Source organism: Ovis aries, chromosome 15, assembly GCF_016772045.2.
Source record: "Ovis aries strain OAR_USU_Benz2616 breed Rambouillet chromosome 15, ARS-UI_Ramb_v3.0, whole genome shotgun sequence".
NCBI classification, from domain to species: Eukaryota; Metazoa; Chordata; class Mammalia; order Artiodactyla; family Bovidae; genus Ovis; species Ovis aries.
The window spans coordinates 497,147-516,374 of record NC_056068.1 but is presented as its reverse complement, the minus strand read 5'-3'; the positions used below and the strand labels follow the sequence as shown (position 1 = coordinate 516,374).

Here is a 19,228-nt window from a genome sequence, read left to right as displayed (position 1 = left end):
CATTTGGAAGCAAGAAAACCATAGGAAGATTCTATCTTCCAAAAAAGATAGGAAGATTCTATCACCTAAAGAGTTAATATTTATGCGTTCTCCCTTACTTTGTACCCAAATCTATTTCTTTTAGACTTATATTCACTCAGCAGTATTTATTGAGCACCAAGTGACTGGAAGTGTTGTACATGTAGCATGAATGAATAAACCCAATGCCTCCCCTTACAGGGACTATAATCTTATGGGGGAAATAGAGAAAATTAAAATAAACAAACAATTTTTTAAGTACAGCTTCTGATCATTAATGTGAAGGATATAACCAGATGGAGAAGTAGGGAATAATAGAAGGGGATGACTAGAAAAAGTCATCAGGGAAAATTTGTCTAACAAGATGGGAACTCTTCGGAAAGTAGATAAAATAAGATGGAACAGGACAAGCAAAATTGCTGGGAAGAGAATTCCAGCAGTAAATAGAATCAGATAAACAAAAGTTCTGAATTGAGGAAGACTTGAATTATGCAAAAGACAGGTTAAAAAGGAAGAGAGAGACAGAGAGCCTTAAGAAAAGGGTTGAAATATAAAATGTACTTGAGATGTAGACAATACCTAACTTTATTACCTTAAATTGATTTGCATTCTTAACCAGATTTGCATTATTTGTTGTGTCCCAAGTGAATTATAATGAATGGGAGGTAAGACCTCACTGTCCTTCAGGAAAGAATTGCTCTTAGCATGTAAGCTAATGACCACACAAGGCCCCTTGTTTCATCCACAATTTCCTCATGGCATTTTTTACCTCTGTGTTCCTCAAGGTGTAGATCAGGGGATTTAACATGGGAGAAATGATGGTAAAAGACACAGCCATCACCTTGTCTATGGGGTAGGTGGCCACAGGCCTCAAATTCAAAAACATACAAGGCACAAGGAACATAATGACCACCATGAGGTGGGGGCCATAGGTGGAGAGGGCTTTACACCACCCTTTGGAGCTGAAGGACTTCACAGAGCAGAGAATGACCATGTAGGAGGTGATGAGAATCAGGAAGATGGTGACACACATCACCCCACTGTTGAGGATAAGTAAGAGGTCCAGGGTGCAGGTGTCCATGCAGGCCAGTTCCAACAGTGGGAACAAATCACACATAAAATGATCAATGATGTTAGGGCCACAGAAGGGTACTTGATACATAAAGAGAAGTTATGTTGTTGCATGTATGCACCGCCCCCCCCCCCCAAGCCAAGCCACTCCCAGCAAAAGGCAGCACATTTGAGGCCTCATGATGGTCACGTAGTGAAGAGACTTACAGATGGTGACTGAGCGGTCATAGGCCATCACCGTGAGAAGGATGATGCCCACCCCACCAAAGAAGTGGTCAGCAAAGAGCTGGACCATGCAGCCTTCCAGGGAGATGGCAGAGAGGGAGATGCTCTTAGAAAGGGAGTCCACAATCACCTTGGGGGCAATGGCAAAAGAGTAGGTGTCATCCACAAGGGGTAAAAAGGTTAGGAAAAAGTACATGAGTGATCTCAGACTCTGACTTGTGACCATAGTTACCACAATGAGGAAGTTTCCCAAAATGGTGAACACATACTTGATTAGAAACACAGCAGAGAGGATTTTCTGCAGCTCTGGATTCTTCGTAATGCCCAAAAGGATGAATTCTGTCACATTGTTGGGATTCCCTATTTACTATGGGCTGATGTAAGCTTCTTTCTAATCTGAAAAGTCTACAAAATAATATTATTTGTAGTTAGTAATCATTGAATGTATTGGACATTATTTGCATTGTTACACCCCCCGGCCTACCTTTTTCTCCAGCCATCTGTACAACAACCAGCTGATAATAATTGTATCCTGATAACAGTTTGATCCTTGTGATTCTCTCTACAACACCTCTCATCAGTGTATCTCCTGCTTTCCTTCCTGACACTTGCTGGTTGAGACACTTAAAAGATTCTGTTTCATCAATCACATGGTATTTTAAAGAATTATCATATCTTAAGGAAGACTGTTTGCAACTGCACAGACAGCAGCCCACCAGGCTCCTCTGTCCGTGGAAATCTCCAGGTCATAATAATAGAGTGGGTAGCCATTCCCTTCTCCAGGGGATCTTCCAGAGCCAAGGATACAACTCAGGTCTCCTGCATTGCAGGCAGATTGTTTACCATCTGAGCCAACAGGAAAGCACTTTATTTGTATATTATTTTATAAGGAAAACCTAGATCATCAGTAGATAGGAGCCAGAGGATCAATGGATTCACTTACATTCATTCCTTGTCTTGCTCACCCCCCATTTACAACCTTCATTCTGTTTTCCAAAATGAACCACTTACCCACAAGGCTTTCTCTCAGCCTACGCCTTTTAGAAATCTCACGTTAGGAATCTGAACTTATGTTATCACTAGACACACCTAATAGCCAATACTTTAGAAAGTTTCCTATAAATTGTCATTCATTTATTCTGTATACTTACTGAGCACCTACAATGTGTTAGCTGAAAAAACTTCCAGGTTAGGTAAGTCATGTTCCACCAAATATCAAATGCTGTGCTGTGTGCAAAGTTGTTTAATTAAATTTAATAACATTCATAGAACTGAATCCATCCAAAGTGAACTGCATTGAACCTTGGGGCCCAGGCAAACAGGTCCAGACCTTGCTTCCAGAAATGAGAGAGTGCTGCTCTCAGAGCCTGGTCGCTATTCCCCCAACAGTCAGGTTGAAGAATCCCAGTAACTTTCTTTTGTCTTTGCTGGTTTTATTCCCAAACATTCATTAGCCAAAGTCAAGAGCTTCTCCATTCCTTAGAATTCCAAGTTCAGTGTCAGTCACTGCCATGAGACTTTCTTTGTAATAAAGTCTATTTCTTTCCAGTGTGCCTGTGAAATACCATTGCTCATAAGATGTTTACATAAAACCTACACTGTATATATTTCTCACTTAATAACATGTCTGATAGTGCAAGAAATACAATTCAGCACCTTCTCCAAAAGAGGGAGAGAGAATGAGCTCTCCTGAAGCAATGCATGTACAAAATAACTTTCAGAAGGGAAAATATCAGTATGATATGCAGACTTCAGAAAAGATAATATAAGCTAGTCTTTGACACAAGAATTTAGACAATTCTAAATTTATAAAGTTATAATATAGAGAATGAACAAGGGCAATGACATGGTCAAGGCACAGAGAAAGAAGCATGAATACATGGTGTGTAGAATCAAATTATATGGATTTTGAGGTCAGAAAAGCTAGGTTTCATTATGGACCTTCCAGGGATGTATCAATAACTAACCATATATCAATTGTTTTTCTCAGGGTTGTTATATGAAACAAATTAATTTCCTGGGATTATAGTTTAAATGTTAAGATTAAACCTTATAGTCATTAAAATGCAATAAAAATGTGAACTTAAACTATAGCTTAAATATATTTTTTAAAATATAACAATGTCCTGGTATATGTTGTGTGTCTCATGAAAGTTAGTCACACATACCCATACTAATCTCAGGTAGGCGGTGTCTTAGGTAGAGATATATAATCAGACTGGAGTTCAACTGTGAATATTAAGTAAAAGCTTTAGTGGTGACTAAGACAGTAAAGAATCTGTCTGCAATGTGAGAGGGCTGGGTTCAATGCCTGGGTCAGGAAGATGCCCCGGAGAAGGAAATGGCAACCCACTCCAGTATTCTTGCCTGGAGAATTCCAAGGGCAGAGGAGCTTAGCAGGCTACAGTCCATGGGGTCGCAAAGAGTTGGACACAACTGAGTGAGTAACACTTTCAACTTTCATCTTAAAGAAATCTATGTAAATACTTCATTTTTCACATTTCAGTTGATTCTTTCTTCTAAGTATCTGCAATATGTCAGACAACCTCTCTGTGCCTCAGTTTCATTCTCTATAAAATGGGAAAGTAACATTACCATCTGAAAAAGTTGTTTTAAAGATTGAATGGTTTTATGAATGTAAAGGGGTTAGATCATCATTCTCATTTGTTTTCCCAGCATGAGGAGAATGCCACTGACAATACACTATTTCTAAAAACTTCCCCTCCTTTGGATCATGTGTTTACATATGCATCTGATAAATGTTCCATTTACTGGCAGGATATTGGCTTAATGACTCCTCAACACTTGGGTAGAATGTAAGGTTTTGAATTGATCTGAAAGGAAAAATATGCCAAAACTCTTTTCTAAAACATAGTTCTGACAAAAAGAATAATAACTTAAATAAAAGATATTTATTTATGTAAGTTACACAATTGGAAAATAGTACATACAGATAGAGTGATACAAACTTTACGGTCAAGGGACCTCTCCCGACTGTAAGCACTCACGGACCCTCAATCACCAGTCTAGTGCATGCTCTTCAGATGTTCATTTTTGTGTAGATACATACACATTATTTAATGTGTTTACTCCAGATAAAAGTACGCACAATACAGTAATATACATGAAATTCTATTAAAATTTGCATGAACATTATTTGTCAGTATTTATGAATCCTCCTTCATTTTAATTGCTACATATTACTCTATTTGGGGCTTCCCTAGTGGCTCAGAGAGTTAAGAATCTGCCTGCAGTGTGGGGGACCCTAGTTTGATTTCTGCACTGGGAAGATCTTCCGGAGAAGGGAATAGTTACCCAAGCCAGTATTCTTGCCTGGGAAATCCCATGGAGAGGAACTTGGTAGGCTACAGTCTGTGGGGTCACAAAGAGTCGAACATGACTGAGATACTTAAACACACATACAAACATTATTCCATTTTATGGTTACAACATAACTCTTTTAACGAGTCCATTTTTGCTTGGAATTATATTTTTAATATTTTGCCTCCCATACAGGGCCATAAGGAACATCCCTTACAGAAATCTTTACTTAGTAGTTTGAATATTTCTGTTGAAGAAGTCTATGTCATCACCATGTCAAAAACATGCTTATGCTTAAATTTGATAGACTCTGTAACATTCCTCTTTCAAAGTTTTGAAGCACCTTTTATTGTCATAAATCATGTATTACAAACTATTAAACAGTAATTTTCCCCACAGGGTTTTCAATTCTAAATATTATCATTATTAAACTAATATATTTAAAATAAATTAGGTGAAAACACACCTCACTTTAATTTGTATTCATTCATAGAATTTTGTTAATGACATAAAGGATGAATATATTATTGGCCTCCAGATAAATTTAAATTGCATGCAATGTAATGTCTAAATAGACATATATAATCTTAACAAATGTACCAATCTCATAATAATACATCACCCTCAGCACCAAAGCCAACACCATTCCTGTAGGCAGAGCTGCTCACAAAGGAATGTATTTTTACATGGATAGATATATTTATAAAGTCAACTCTTTAGTATCACTGTAAAAATGGAATCATTAATCAATTCAGAGAGAAAAATCATGATAAAAAGTCTTTCTCAGAGATGATTAGTATAAAAACTAAGTTAAAGGAAATGGTACAAGAAGAAAAAAAGAATATATGCATGTATATGTGTGTGTATATATATATATATACACAAACACACACACAGAAAATTGCATGAAAGAAGAGAAATACAAAATCTATCTTAAAGTATCCTACATATATCAGCTACTCCTGTTCCTCTCTTTTCTTAAACAAATCTCTGGAGGAATCAACCTGCCTGACTTCAGGCTCTACTACAAAACCACAGTCATCAAGACAGTATGGTACTAGCACAAAGACAGAAATATAGATCAATGGAACAAAATAGAAAGCCCAGAGATAAATCCACACACCTATGGACACCTTATCTTTGACAAAGGAGGCAAGAATATACAATGGAGTAAAGACAATCTCTTTAACAAGTGGTGCTGGGAAAACTGGTCAACCACTTGTAAAAGAATGAAACTAGATCACTTTCTAACACCGCACACAAAAATAAACTCAAAATGGATTAAAGATCTAAATGTAAGATCAGAAACTGATTTTTTATTTCTTGAGTCCATTGTACTTCACTTTTCAAGATGTGCATAAAGGGTAACATATCTGCACAAATGAGATCATTAGTTGTTTTTTCTCTGATACAAGAGGAATCAAAAAGATGCAGGTAGCCTGGGAAGTGAAGATGAATGCAGAAATGAGAGGAAGAAAATGCCCCATCCCTTTCCCCACCCCAAAATAAAGGCTGAATACTTCAATGACAATCTTCACAACTTGATCAGATCTGTGTTTTTATATGTTCACATCAAGCTAGGAAGAAATCTTGTGAAGTGGAAAGAGTAGAGGAAGCAGAGATTCAAAGGTTTGATATTGTTTAATTTCATTGTCACATTTTCTTTTTTATAAAATGAAGTATCAACCACTCTAATAATACATGTTGCTTCATTAAGAGAGTTAAAGCAGTGATTTATGTCTGAGAGTGTTTTGCCTATGTTCTCCTCTAGGAGTTTTTTAGTTTCTGATCTTACATTTAGATCTTTAATCCAAACACTCTCAGACATAAATCACAGCAGGATCCTCTATGATCCACCTCCCAGAATTCTGGAAATAAAAGCAAAAATAAACAAATGGGATCTAATTAAAATTAAAAGCTTTTGCACAACAAAGGAAACTATAAGCAAGGTGAAAAGACAGCCTTCTGAATGGGAGAAAATAATAGCAAATGAAGCAACTGACAAAAACTAATCTCAAAAATATACAAGCAACTTATGCAGCTCAATTCCAGAAAAATAAACGACCCAATCAAAAAATGGGCCAAAGAACTAAATAGACATTTCTCCAAAGAAGACATACGGATGGCTAACAAACACATGAAAAGATGCTCAACATCACTCATTATTAGAGAAATGCAAATCAAAACCACAATGAGGTACCACTTCACACCAGTCAGAATGGCTGCGATCCAAAAATCTACAAGCAATAAATGCTGGAGAGGGTGTGGAGAAAAGGGAACCCTCCTACACTGTTGGTGGGAATGCAAACTAGTACAGCCACTATGGAGAACAGTGTGGAGACTCCTTAAAAATTTGCAAATAGAACTACCTTATGACCCAGCAATCCCACCTCTGGGCATACACACCGAGGAAACCAGAATTGAAAGAGACACATGTACCCCAATGTTCATCGCAGCACAGGTGGGGAAGAATGGACATCAGTTTCTGTGAGGTAAGCCTAGGGAGATAAACCTGGAACCACAGCTGGACCCATTCCGAGTATCTGAAATCACTTTAGCTCTCACCTTTGAAGCAAACATGGTATTTTTCTAAAAATTACTGTATTCATTTGCTAGGGCTGCTATAACAAAGTACCACAAACTGGGAGTCTTCAACAACAAGTATTTATTGTTTCACAGCTCAGGAGGCTGGAAGTCTGAGATCAAGGTGTTGGTAAGGTGGGTTCCCTCTAAGGGGCAGGAGGGAGAATCTGGCCCATGCCCCTCCCCTAGCATTTCAGGGTTTACCAGCAATGTTCTTTATTCTTTATAGATACATCACCCTGATTTCTGTCATTGTGTTCAGATGACTTACTTTCTCTGTCCATGTCTGTGTCCAAATTTCCCTTTTTCATAAAGACATCGGTCAGATTATAGCTCACATTAATGATCCTATTTTTAACTTGATTACCTCCGTAAAGACCTGATCTCCATATAAAGTCACATTCTGAGGTACTGAGGATTAGCATTTCAATATATCATTTTATATATAAAATATATATGCACCCACACACTGGCATGCACACGATGTTTCATAAGACAAGTGCCTTTTAAAAATGATGTTAAGAATCTGGTGTTTATCTTAGAATCAGGTCATGGAATAGGATAGAAACAACATAAAAAGCAATGTTCCAGCTCAGTAACGTCTCATACAATGTTTACTGCTTTCTGTGGCATCTGCCTTCTCTAACAATCTGAAAATGAGCAGGTGTGTTTGAGGTTAGGGAAAGTATTTAAAAACTCTAATTTGTATTATGTATTATAGTGTATGAAGCATTTTCTCACTTTATCTCAGGTGATCTTCACAATAATTCTATTAGTTAAACAGGGCAGATATTCTGCTACCGATGTACAGACAAGGACTGTAGCCAGGACATGGAAACAACCTAGATGTCCATCAGCAGATGAATGGATAAGAAAGCTATGGTACATATACACAATGGAGTATTACTCAGCCGTTAACAAGAATTCATTTGAGTCAGTTCTGATGAGATGGATGAAACTGGAGCCGATTATACAGAGTGAAGTAAGCCAGAAAGAAAAACACCAATACAGTATACTAACACATATATATGGAATTTAGGAAGATGGCAATGACGACCCTGTATGCAAGACAGGAAAAAAGACACAGATGTGTACAACGGACTTTTGGACTCAGAGGGAGAGGGAGAGGGTGGGATGATTTGGGAGAATGGCATTCTAACATGTATACTATCATGTAAGAATTGAATCGCCAGTCTATGTCTGACGCAGGATACAGCATGCTTGGGGCTGGTGCATGGGGATGACCCAGAGAGATGTTGTGGGGAGGGAGGTGGGAGGGGGGTTCATGTTTGGGAACGCATGTAAGAATTAAAGATTTTAAAATTTAAAAAATAAAAAACTAAAATTAAAAAAAAATAAAATTTAAAAAATAAAAAACTAATATAAAAAAAAAGAGAGTTAAAGCATATAAAAGTGAAAGTGAAGTCGCTCAGTCGTGTCCAGCTCTTTGAGACCCCATGGACTCTAGCCTACCAAGATTCTCCATGGGATTTTCCAGGCAAGAGTACTGGAGTGGGTTGTCATTTCCTTCTCCAGGGGATCTTCCCAACCCAGGGATCAAACCCAGGTCTCCTGCATTGTAGGCAGATGCTTTACTCTCTGAGCCAGCAGGGAAGTCCCTATCAAAATGTATGCCTCATAGCTGGCCTTCAACAATGAGCTCACCTTCATTTAATGCCTGATATTTTCACTAAATTAACAGTCCAGATTAAATGAAAATATTCTTAACAACAGATTCAAACATTATTTATCTCTTTGATTTTAGGAGAGACATATGTCTTTATATGTTTCTTAAAGAATCAGACATAATCAAATGGCACTGTCCTCATGAGATTTTTGATGATGAGTGCAAAGAAATACTTTAAATTCCCTAGAATTATTTATAGACCAATAAAATTCCATACACCGAGGTGAGACTGCCTTACATTTCTTTCTTCTTTTCTTACACCTTCCAAGTTTGCTGTTGACACTGAGCCTTTGGTATAGCCCCTTCGGTCTTATTTTCCTCTTAAAATCAATAATTTCATCTTTGAGTAGAAATGCCATCTACTTAATACTTTTTCCATTCTTACCCTTGAATTACTCTCAACTCCTATCTAAGAGTCATAATGCAAAATGAACCCTATATTATTAAGTGTAGATTCTATTGCAGTGCTTCTCATTATCAACCTCAAAATTGATCATCTTTAACAGATTAAGTGCTGATGACATTATCTTCCAGGCCTAGATATTGTGGGAAAACCTTCTGTTTCTTATGAATCTGAGGTACCATGCATAAGCTAGTAAACAGTCACCCCACAGAATAGGTGTGGATGCTTTGGCATATCGATATGGTCAAATTATGGTGAAACAGTCACCCCATAGAATAAGTGTGGATGCTCTGGCATAACAATATGGTCAAATTATGGTGAAAAAATGACTAGAGATGACTACTGAGTTTGAGAGAATATTTCTGAAAAAGCACAATTTGGAGTGTTATAGTCAGAGAAGCTTTGACTTATAAAGTGTTAGGTAATAACTTAGAATGATCTGGTATTCTCCATGTGTCTAGAGGAGCATTACAGGTATCACTGCTTTCTTAAAGTTTGTGCTATGAAAACTTTTGTAAAATCTTGCTTTCATAAAAGGCTATCGTTAGTACAGTAATGTTTTTGTTCATAAGAGCAAAATTTCTCTTCTGATTTCTTTCAGTTAGTGGAAATAATTCCAAGCTTAGGTATTCTTATATTGCCCTACATATGACAAGGCTACAGCAAATTTGATTATCTTCTTCAAGGAGAAAGTGAATCATTAACATTATAGATACATTTCTTATCTATAGACGTAAATGTATCAGGAGTTGGTGATGGACTGACGTGCTGCAGTCCATGGGGTCGCAAAGAGTCAGACACCACTGAGTGCATGAAATGAATGAACTAAAGGGTGTCAAAGACAACTGTGTTTTATTTGAAGAAAGTAGAACTGAGATTTGGAAAACCTAGATTCAAATGCTGTAGCTAAAACTCTTAGATGTGTTTTCTTCTTGTTGCTGACATGTGATTAAAGAATGTTTACTCTTCTTTATTCAAAAGACTTCTCAAGTCTTGTTAAGAAGAAAAGAAAATAATTCCTTTATATTCTATAAAAACTGTAAGTGATAGGATATTTACAATGATAAGACCAAATTAAGAATAATTTTCAAATTTCTGGTTTATTTTTTATGCTACAAAAAGAATTAAAGATAAATTGAGAACTGTTCCTTCCTCCTTTAGTGAGTGTTTCTCTTTTTGCTTTTGATAAATTCATAGTGCCAAAAAAAATCAGCAGTGATTCTTTCACTCCATAAATACACCTAAGAATTTCTAGGATCTATTTGCTTTACCACAGGTTACGTAAAAATAAAAGAAGATCTGAAATCAAGGCAGGCCCTAGGGAAAAGCCAATTTCATCCAAGCAATATTTGTATGAAGAATTTAGTAGAGTAGAAATACATACTTTATAATCATCTCACTAGGCATTCATAGGTGTTTTTCCTATTGCACATCCTAAATCTATGCACATGAATGTTAAAGCCTTGGCAGAGTACATTAAAAGTTATAAAAAGCACCTGGCAAAGTACCTATCCATTAAGCATTAAACAAATTTTAGTTTCTGGGCCTTTTTTAATGTCAATGATCTGCAAATTTTATTAATTGTTTTTTTTCATATTTTACAATAGATATAATCCTCTCTACATAGATAAATCATCATACTATTGGCTTCATGAACAGTCTACTTTATTCTCCTCTTCATCAAATTCATCATGGCATTTTTCACCTCTGTGTTTCTCACTGTATAAATGATAGGATTTAACATGGGAGTGAGGATTGCAAAGAACACAGCCACCCACTTGTCCACAGGATAGGTGGCCACAGGACGCATGTAGGTGAATATACAAGGGACAAAAAAGAGCACCACTACTGTAAAATGGGAGCCACATGTAGAAAGAGCCTTGTGTCGTCCTTCAGAGCTGTAGGATTTCAGGGAGTTCAGGATGACTGTGTACGAGACGAGGAGCATGAAAAAAATGAGCAAACACATGGCCCCACTGTTGGCTGCCACCAGCATACCAAGCTTGTAGGTGTCACTGCAGGCAAACTTTAGCAGTGGAAAGAGGTCACACATGAAGTGATCGAAGATGTTGGGACCACAGAAGGTCAAGTTGACCATGAAAACAATCTGCACAGTGGCATGCATAATCCCCCCGATCCAGGCTACCACCACCAGGAGCTGGCAGAGCCCCTGTCGCATGATGGTTGTGTAGTGCAGAGGCTTGCAGATGGCCACATAGCGGTCATAGGCCATGACGATGAGGAGTATGATTTCTGATCCTCCCAAGAAGTGCTCCAGAAAGAGCTGAGTCAGGCAGCCACCCAAGGAGATGGTTCTCCTCGGGTACAGCAGGTCAGTGATCAATTTAGGGGTGGTAACGGATGTGTAGGAGGCATCTATGAAGGCCAAGTAAGTGAGAAAGAAGTACATGGGAGCAGAAAGTATGGGGCTGAGGGAGATGGTAATGACAATGAGCAAGTTGGCCATAACAGTGAATAGGAAAATAAACAAAAACACAATGAAGAGTATTTTCTGCAAGAGTGGATTCTGTGTGAGTCCCAAGAGAATAAATTCAGTCACATTGTTAGGAGGTATAAGAACATCCATTTAGGAAGTAATACCTTCTTGTGGCCTGAATTACCTACAAAAGAATAAAAACTGGCACCTGTTAATCATGAAAGGTTTGTGGTCTGAATTTCTTAGAACAAAACAGAGCAGTCACTATAGCTGTGGCTCAAGTCCTTGGCAGTTTTGCCCCAGTAATTGTTTCAAATCATTCTTATTTTTTTTCATGATGTGTTCCACCTTTTCAGACACCCAGCACCTGTCACTTGTAAAACATCTGGAGGGAAACACGTGATGTGTAGTTTACTGAGAAAATACTGGGTTCCCTACATGAAACCTAGATTCTCCTCCTGATTTCAGCTGCTTGCAACTCTGCCATGTCATCTCAGTGTTCCTTGATTTCAAGCCCTCCTTTGTGTATGTGAGGTTACAAATTGTAATTCTCAGATGTATCTCCAAAGCTGAGAGGTGTCCCACAGGGGTTAGAGCTCTTCTCTTTTCAGTGAGAATTTACATTTGAATTCTTAGATCTAACTGTGAAAAGAAAGACACATCAATAAATCTATCACAAGCAGGCGGTTTAGGGAAATGGATATAAGTCTTTGGTAACACACTGTCCGTTTTACCTACCGGAGCACATATGCTATTCAAGTGTATTTACTAACTGTGCCTATCACAGTGCCTGGCAGGATTTCTACAGTGTCTGAAACCTGTTAGATGATGAGTAAATGCTTTCCGAGTTGTCGTTCATGGGTAAGGGTATGCCTTCTTCCACAGATTATAAATCCAGAAGAATTCAAGTGTTCTTGTCCTCCAGCTCTGCTTATCATTACTTTTTATGAAAAACAAAAATAAACATTTGAAAGGAAGCTGCATTCCACTTTAATAATTTCTGACACACTTTATGGAGTAAGTATGAAAATATTAATTGCCTCTAGGAAAGATTATATTACTGGGTAATTTTACTTTCAGGATAATTACAATATTTATTAATTAATATTTTTAATTCTTCAAAATCCTGTTCCACATGCAATTTAACATAGTTACATTCAGTAAATGTACAGCTTCAGTAGACATATAAAAAACTGTGACATAGGTGTGCAGTAAAATAAAATTTATCAATCAAAGAAAATCATTATTTTCAAAGTTTTAAAAATAGAGATTTGATGTGAAAAATATAAAGACTCTGCTGGATGAGATAAAGTAACTATGCATATATACCCAAAAACATATATAATCTGTTTGTATAAGTAATTATTAATATTACAAGTTCATCCATTCAACAAGTATTTACTGGATATGACTATGTATAGTAATGTGTATGTGTTTACATAGAGTCATAAAAAATGTGCCTATTAAATGTCTTTGTAATCCTTTCCCTGAAATTTCATCACCAAATAGCAGCAAGGCATCCATCCTTGATATGAGTCACCCTCCCACTCCATTATGTTTCTGCTACAGAAATTCCCCTGCCTTCTTTTCCCATCTTCCCATAGCATCCATCATCAATCATTCTTGGTTACAAGATACTGTATTACTAATATGATGAGGACAGGTGAGACATACATTTTCCAAAGAAAAGAGAAAACATAAACATAATTAAAAAAAAAAACTATTCTTTTTTCCAAGATGAAAATTCTATACATATGTGAAAACAAAGTACAGCAGCTTCACTGAATTTCCTTATTCTGAGGTGGAGTTTCTCAGCAGATCATAAAAAGTATAGTGAATAGAAAAAGTAAGAATTAGATATAACTAATAAAATTTATTCAGACATAACTGAAAAAAATAGAAATTATTCTGTCTTTTTTTCTTTGACTCCAAAATACTCTCTCTAGAAATAACTTAATGGAAAAATTTTTTAAAAACAGAAAAATTAAATGTTCAAATATGTTCAACACAGTTATTAAAAGCTGTGGAAAATTTAGAAACCACACAGAATGCTGAACATTGGGGAAAGGGATAACTAAAATATATTACATATTTTTGAATAATGTATCATTTTAACAGAGGTGTTAAATAAATATCAGTAAGAAGAAGTCTGATATATTTTTACTTCTAAATTGATAGCACTGTACTTAAACCTATTTTTCTTGATGCTTGACATGCTTAAAAGAGATTTAAATCTTAGACTGGTGGGTGTGAGAGGTGATTATATGATTTGTAAAATCCATTTAAACCTGATATTCTATGACTGTATAATGTCCTGTCCGGGGGGCGAGCTGGGGAATCTCACCCATGAACTTGTCTGACATAGGTCTACAGCCAGGGCCCCAGGCAGCTGTTAGTGCACCAAAAAAGAAGTAAATTTCAATATTAAAAGCATCAACTAATTCAGATACAGTAAGTGTTTTTTTGAGATAGAAACAGTACCTGTGGAGAAGGGCTTTCTCTTGAGCCTCAAAAGTGTTACCATATATCCTGTTTGGGAGCAAAGTCTATGAAGATACTTACCTGTGACTAATTAAACCCAAGGGATATTTCATCATCATTACCAGGTCTTGCCAACAAGCCGATTATCTCAAGTAAGGTAACTGAACATCAGAGATGAACTTTTACAGAGTACATCTTTGTAACCTTCATCCTGATGTCTACATGAAAACAAAACATGATGAGAGGAAAAAAAAAAATTTGACCACATAAGAACTTAGATATTTGATAGTAAATGAGCTTAAATATGGAGTCTGAATATTTAATATTAAATATGTAAACAGTTGGGTATCTATTTTTTTATTTTTTATTATGATATTTTATTTTTTAATAGATCTACCATTCATGTCCATGAAAATAATTTTTCAAAAAGGAGTTTCTTGGATCTATACCAGGAAAGCCTGTTCCCAGAATACAAATGCAAAGATAGAATAGTTCAAAATCCTGAAAACACAGCAACACAGATTCTCAAACTTGAAAGGTAAAACAGAATGAAAACAGAAGAGATTGTATATGGATCATATCACTGTTGATCAGAAACTAGTTGAGGTGTGCTTTGACCTTTGATAGACTCAGGGACTAATTTCACAAAAACCAGGTACCTGTCAAAGTGTTCTCTTGGCAGCTTTATGTACTTGGGTAGCAGCTTTATGTATTTGGGTAGGTGCAAGAACATGTTCTCAAAACAACAAAGCACTCAAGTAGAGTTTGTATGTCTTATTGTTGTTCAGTCAATAAGTCATGTCTCACTGTTTGCGACCCCATGAACTGCAGGACACCAGTCTTCCCTATCCTTCAATATCTCCCAGAGGTTTCTCTAACTCATGTCCATTGCTTCAGTGATACCATCCAATCATTTCATCCTGTCGCCCAGAGGCAACATGTATTAATCCAATCCTAAAACACTTTTATACCAGGAAGGTATTTCTTATGTTATTTATCAGAAATAGAAAAGTTTGGGGGAATGAGATAATTTTACTTCTAATAGAAGTACAAGCAAATATAAAAATACTTATAGCAAGTTATTGGCATGGGAAGAATCACAGAACTTGGAAACAGCTTCCAAATCACCTAAGTAAATTACTTTTAGAAATGTAAAGGTTATGGAATAAAATAATGGTATGTTGCAAAGTCGCTTCAGTCATGTCCGACTCTGTGGAACCCCATAGACGGCAGCCTACCAGGCTCCCCCATCCCTGGGATTCTCAAGGCAAGAACACTAGAGTGGGTTACCATTTCCTTCTCCAATGCATGAAAGTGAACAGTGAAAGTGAAGTCGCTCAGTCGTGTCCGACTCTTCGCGACCCCATGGACTGCAGCCTACCAGGCTCCCCCATCCATGGTATTCTCCAGGCAAGAGTACTGGAGTGGGTCCCCATTGCCTTCTCCTAAATGACTGTATAGTAAAAATTAAAACTCACATCTCCTAATCCTGAAGCTAGTGTCCTAGATTTCTTTCTGATTAAAAGATTTAAAACACTTTTTTATTTCTCACACTGAAAAATAAAGGAAACTTAATTTAACGTGTGTCAGGTATGTGGAGGCGTTAATATTGCTAAGTAGATGTGATGAATCCAAGTAGAATTGAGAAAGGATGAAGGCATATTTTAGGACTTAGTATCTGTGCTGTAAATTGAGTTCTAACAGGAAACATGTAATTCTAGAGCCTTAAATAGGATGCTTATAAAATAGTATCTGATTTCCAAGTCTGATATAGAGCAATTGCCAAAAGCAAGACAACTTCTAATTAGTCTTTTAAGTCAAGAACATACAGCTTACAGAGAATCAGATTATCATTCATTATATAAATCAGAATAATCTGTTTCCAGAATGTTAAACCCTCATTGTGCTAAAAAAAAAACCATGTACCTAGACATTTTAATTTAATGCAGGTGGACTCTGAGGCCTTATGTGATGTGAATGACTTAAATATGTATTTCAATTATTGGAGGAGGTCAAGTGATCCAGATATATAGAGACTGGGGCTGAACAATTTAATTTTTCAGTTTAAAATTTGATCAGAATATACAAAATCAACCATATGGCACAATCAGAGTATATGCTAAAAAATTTCATTTTTCACAGATTTGAAAATGCAACTATGATCCTGTCTTTGAAATTTTAAATTTATTTTTTTATCAGATTCCACTATAAAATCTTAACACAGTATGATTTCATCTATAAGAGATTGAAGCTATGCAATTCTCTTGGTGTTTAAGATCCATAAACTATTCCACTAGGATAAGGATTAGTTCATATAGCAGTTTCAGGAATAAGTAGTTTAAGTAACCCAAAGAAAATTATTTTTTAGTTGTAATTACTGATACTGAAAATATTCATTGATTATCAAAAAAAAAAAAAAAAAAGAATATCATGTCCTACACAACCTCTTCCAACTAAAGTCACATTTTTACTCCAAAGTTTCCTCATGGCATTTTTAACTTCTGCATTTCTCAGGGTGTAGATTAAAGGGTTCAACATGGGAGTTATGAAAGTTAAAACCACAGTCATGGATTTATCAATGCTGCTGCCGCCGCTGCTGCTGCTGCTAAGTCATGTCAGTCGTGTCCGACTCTGTGCGACCCTATAGACAGCCACTCATGAGGGTCCCCCATCCCTGGGATTCTCCAGGCAAGAACACTGGAGTGGGTTGCCATTTCCTTCTCCAGTGCATAAAAGTGAAAAGTAAAAGGGAAGACACTCAGTTGTATCCGACTCTTAGCGACCTCATGGACTGCAGCCTACCAGACTCCTCCATCCATGGGATTTTCCAGGCAAGAGTACTGGAGTGGGTTGCCATTGCCTTCTCCAATTTATCAATGGGTAGGGTTGAATTAGGCCTGGCATATAGGACGATACAGGGAACAAAGAATAAAATGGCCACCATCATTCGGGAGGCACAGGTATAGAAGGCTTTGTGATTCTCTTCCAAACCATGAGTCTTCAGGGATTGTATTATGACACCATAGGACACTAAGAGGATGAAGAAGACAACAGTGCAAATTGCTCCTCCATTAGCTGTCATAAAGAATCCAGTGAGGTGGGTATCAAAGCAAGTTAGTTTCAGTAAAGGGTATATGTCACAGACAATGTTGTCAATCACATTGGGGCCACAGAAAGGGAGATGAGAAATATACAGCAATTGAACCAGTGAGTGCAGAAAGCCTCCAGTCCAGGCCACCAGCAACATGAGGACACACACCGCCTGATTCATAATGATCAAATAATGAAGAGGTTTGGAGATGGCTACATATTGATCATAGGCCATCACCACCAGAAGAATGCCTTCAGCACCAGCAAATAAATGATCTATAAAGACCTGAGTCATACAAGACTGGAAGGAAATAGTCTTTTCCTCATGAAGCAAAGTCAGTGATCATTTTGAGAGTAACAGTAGTAGAATAGACAGGATCTATAAATGATAAAGAAGCCAGGAAAAAATACATGGGGGAACCAAGTGACCTGCTGGCTGCAATGGTCACCATGATAAGCACATTGCCCAATACTGTTGCAATGTAGATAAGTAAGAATAGGACAAATAGAACTTTTTGCATCTCAGGATTTTGTGTGAGCCCCAGGAGGACAAGCTCTGTCACATTGTTCCTATTTTCCATGTGTGCTTCTGAAGCTGTGAATCGAGTGTCAGAGGCTACAAACAAATGGCCAGTAATAACTTCAGAGGATTGCAAGCTTTGTGTCAAATACGTGGTGCCTTACTCAACAGGGTTGGCTCCATGAGATCTCACACATAGAAATTATAGAATATCAGAATTGGACACTTTTCCCACAGCACTTCATTCATTTTATCAAATTCCTTGCTTAAACTATAGCGGTGAGACTTCAGTATTCTAACTGGGAAGTATATATGAGTGGGTGTGAGTTGACGTACCAAATGACAAGAAAGTTGTTTTCTCTAGAATACCTCTCACAAACACCAAATGTTTTAACTTTATATATCATTTCTTTCCTTTCCTTTCTTTTCTTTTTTTTTCTTTGAGAGCAATTTTGGCATTCTGAAATATACCATGAAAACAATCAAATCCCTAATAGCTTTATTTACATATTTACATAAAGTAATACCTAGGCATGGGGCATAAAATTGTAAGCTGATGCTTAAATAGCAGCCTTTCTGAGTTGCTATGAGCTCCAAAATCAGTCAGTCGCCCTCTGCAGGGAAAAAACCAGGGACATCATAAGTGCTCAATAAATGCTGATAAGATTCCACTTATTTACAATGAATTTCAAAACACATAAGAAAGCTCCTGAGAACAGATAAATGTATGAACTTCTTCCCATCCAAGAAAATACAATGAAAGCAATGTTTTGTTTGTAAATACACACACACACACACACACACACACAAACACACACACAACATGTGTGCTCAGTCACTAGCTCTGTCTGACTCTTTGTGACTCCATTGACTATAGTATGCCAGACTCCTTCCTCTGCCCATGGAATTCCTCAGGCAAAAATATTAGAGTGAAAAAAAAAAATTAGAGTGGTTGCCATTTCTTCCTCCAGGGAATCTTCCAGACCCAGGAATCAAACCCATGTCTCCTGTTTCTCTTGAACTGGCAAGTGGATATTTTACCACTCAGCCACCTAGGAAGCTCCCTCAATCCTGCCCCGGCCCTGCCAAAGACACACTAAACAGACATTTATTATAGTCTAGGTTATTGGAGGAAAATAATAGATAATACAAATCTATGTTAATGAGTACTACATAGACACATTTCTTGATTTACATAGCTGTTTAGATTTGATTATTGCTAGCCATAGCTCAATTCAGGATGCCAAAATAAAAATTTTAAGCAGAATCTTGGTATAGTAGAAAGAATTCCATGCCAAAAATCTAGAGCTATTATTTGATTTTGCTCAGGCATCTTAGGAAAACTCATACTTTTCTTGGAAAGATGACGGTATTTCCAGATACTATGAGTTT

The 19,228-nt window shown here is 37.0% G+C and overlaps 1 protein-coding gene and 2 pseudogenes across 1 annotated transcript; all 3 read right to left on the bottom strand.

Annotated features, from left to right (window-relative positions):
- Positions 1 to 730: 730 nt before the first annotated feature.
- Positions 731 to 3,486, bottom strand: LOC105614466 (olfactory receptor 4C6-like; annotated as a pseudogene).
- Positions 3,487 to 10,968: 7,482 nt separating this feature from the next.
- On the bottom strand, positions 10,969 to 11,895 carry LOC101117277 (olfactory receptor 4C3D-like). Its single transcript, XM_004016520.3, has one exon. The coding sequence runs from the start codon at positions 11,893 to 11,895 to the stop codon at positions 10,969 to 10,971; it is 927 nt and encodes a 308-aa protein (XP_004016569.3).
- Positions 11,896 to 16,445: 4,550 nt separating this feature from the next.
- Positions 16,446 to 17,897, bottom strand: LOC106990769 (olfactory receptor 4A15-like; annotated as a pseudogene).
- Positions 17,898 to 19,228: the final 1,331 nt, after the last annotated feature.

Excerpts from the sequence above, each read along its gene's own strand:
- LOC101117277 (XM_004016520.3), bottom strand. The coding sequence starts at position 11,895 with ATGGATGTTCTTATACCTCCTAACAATGTGACTGAATTTATTCTCTTG.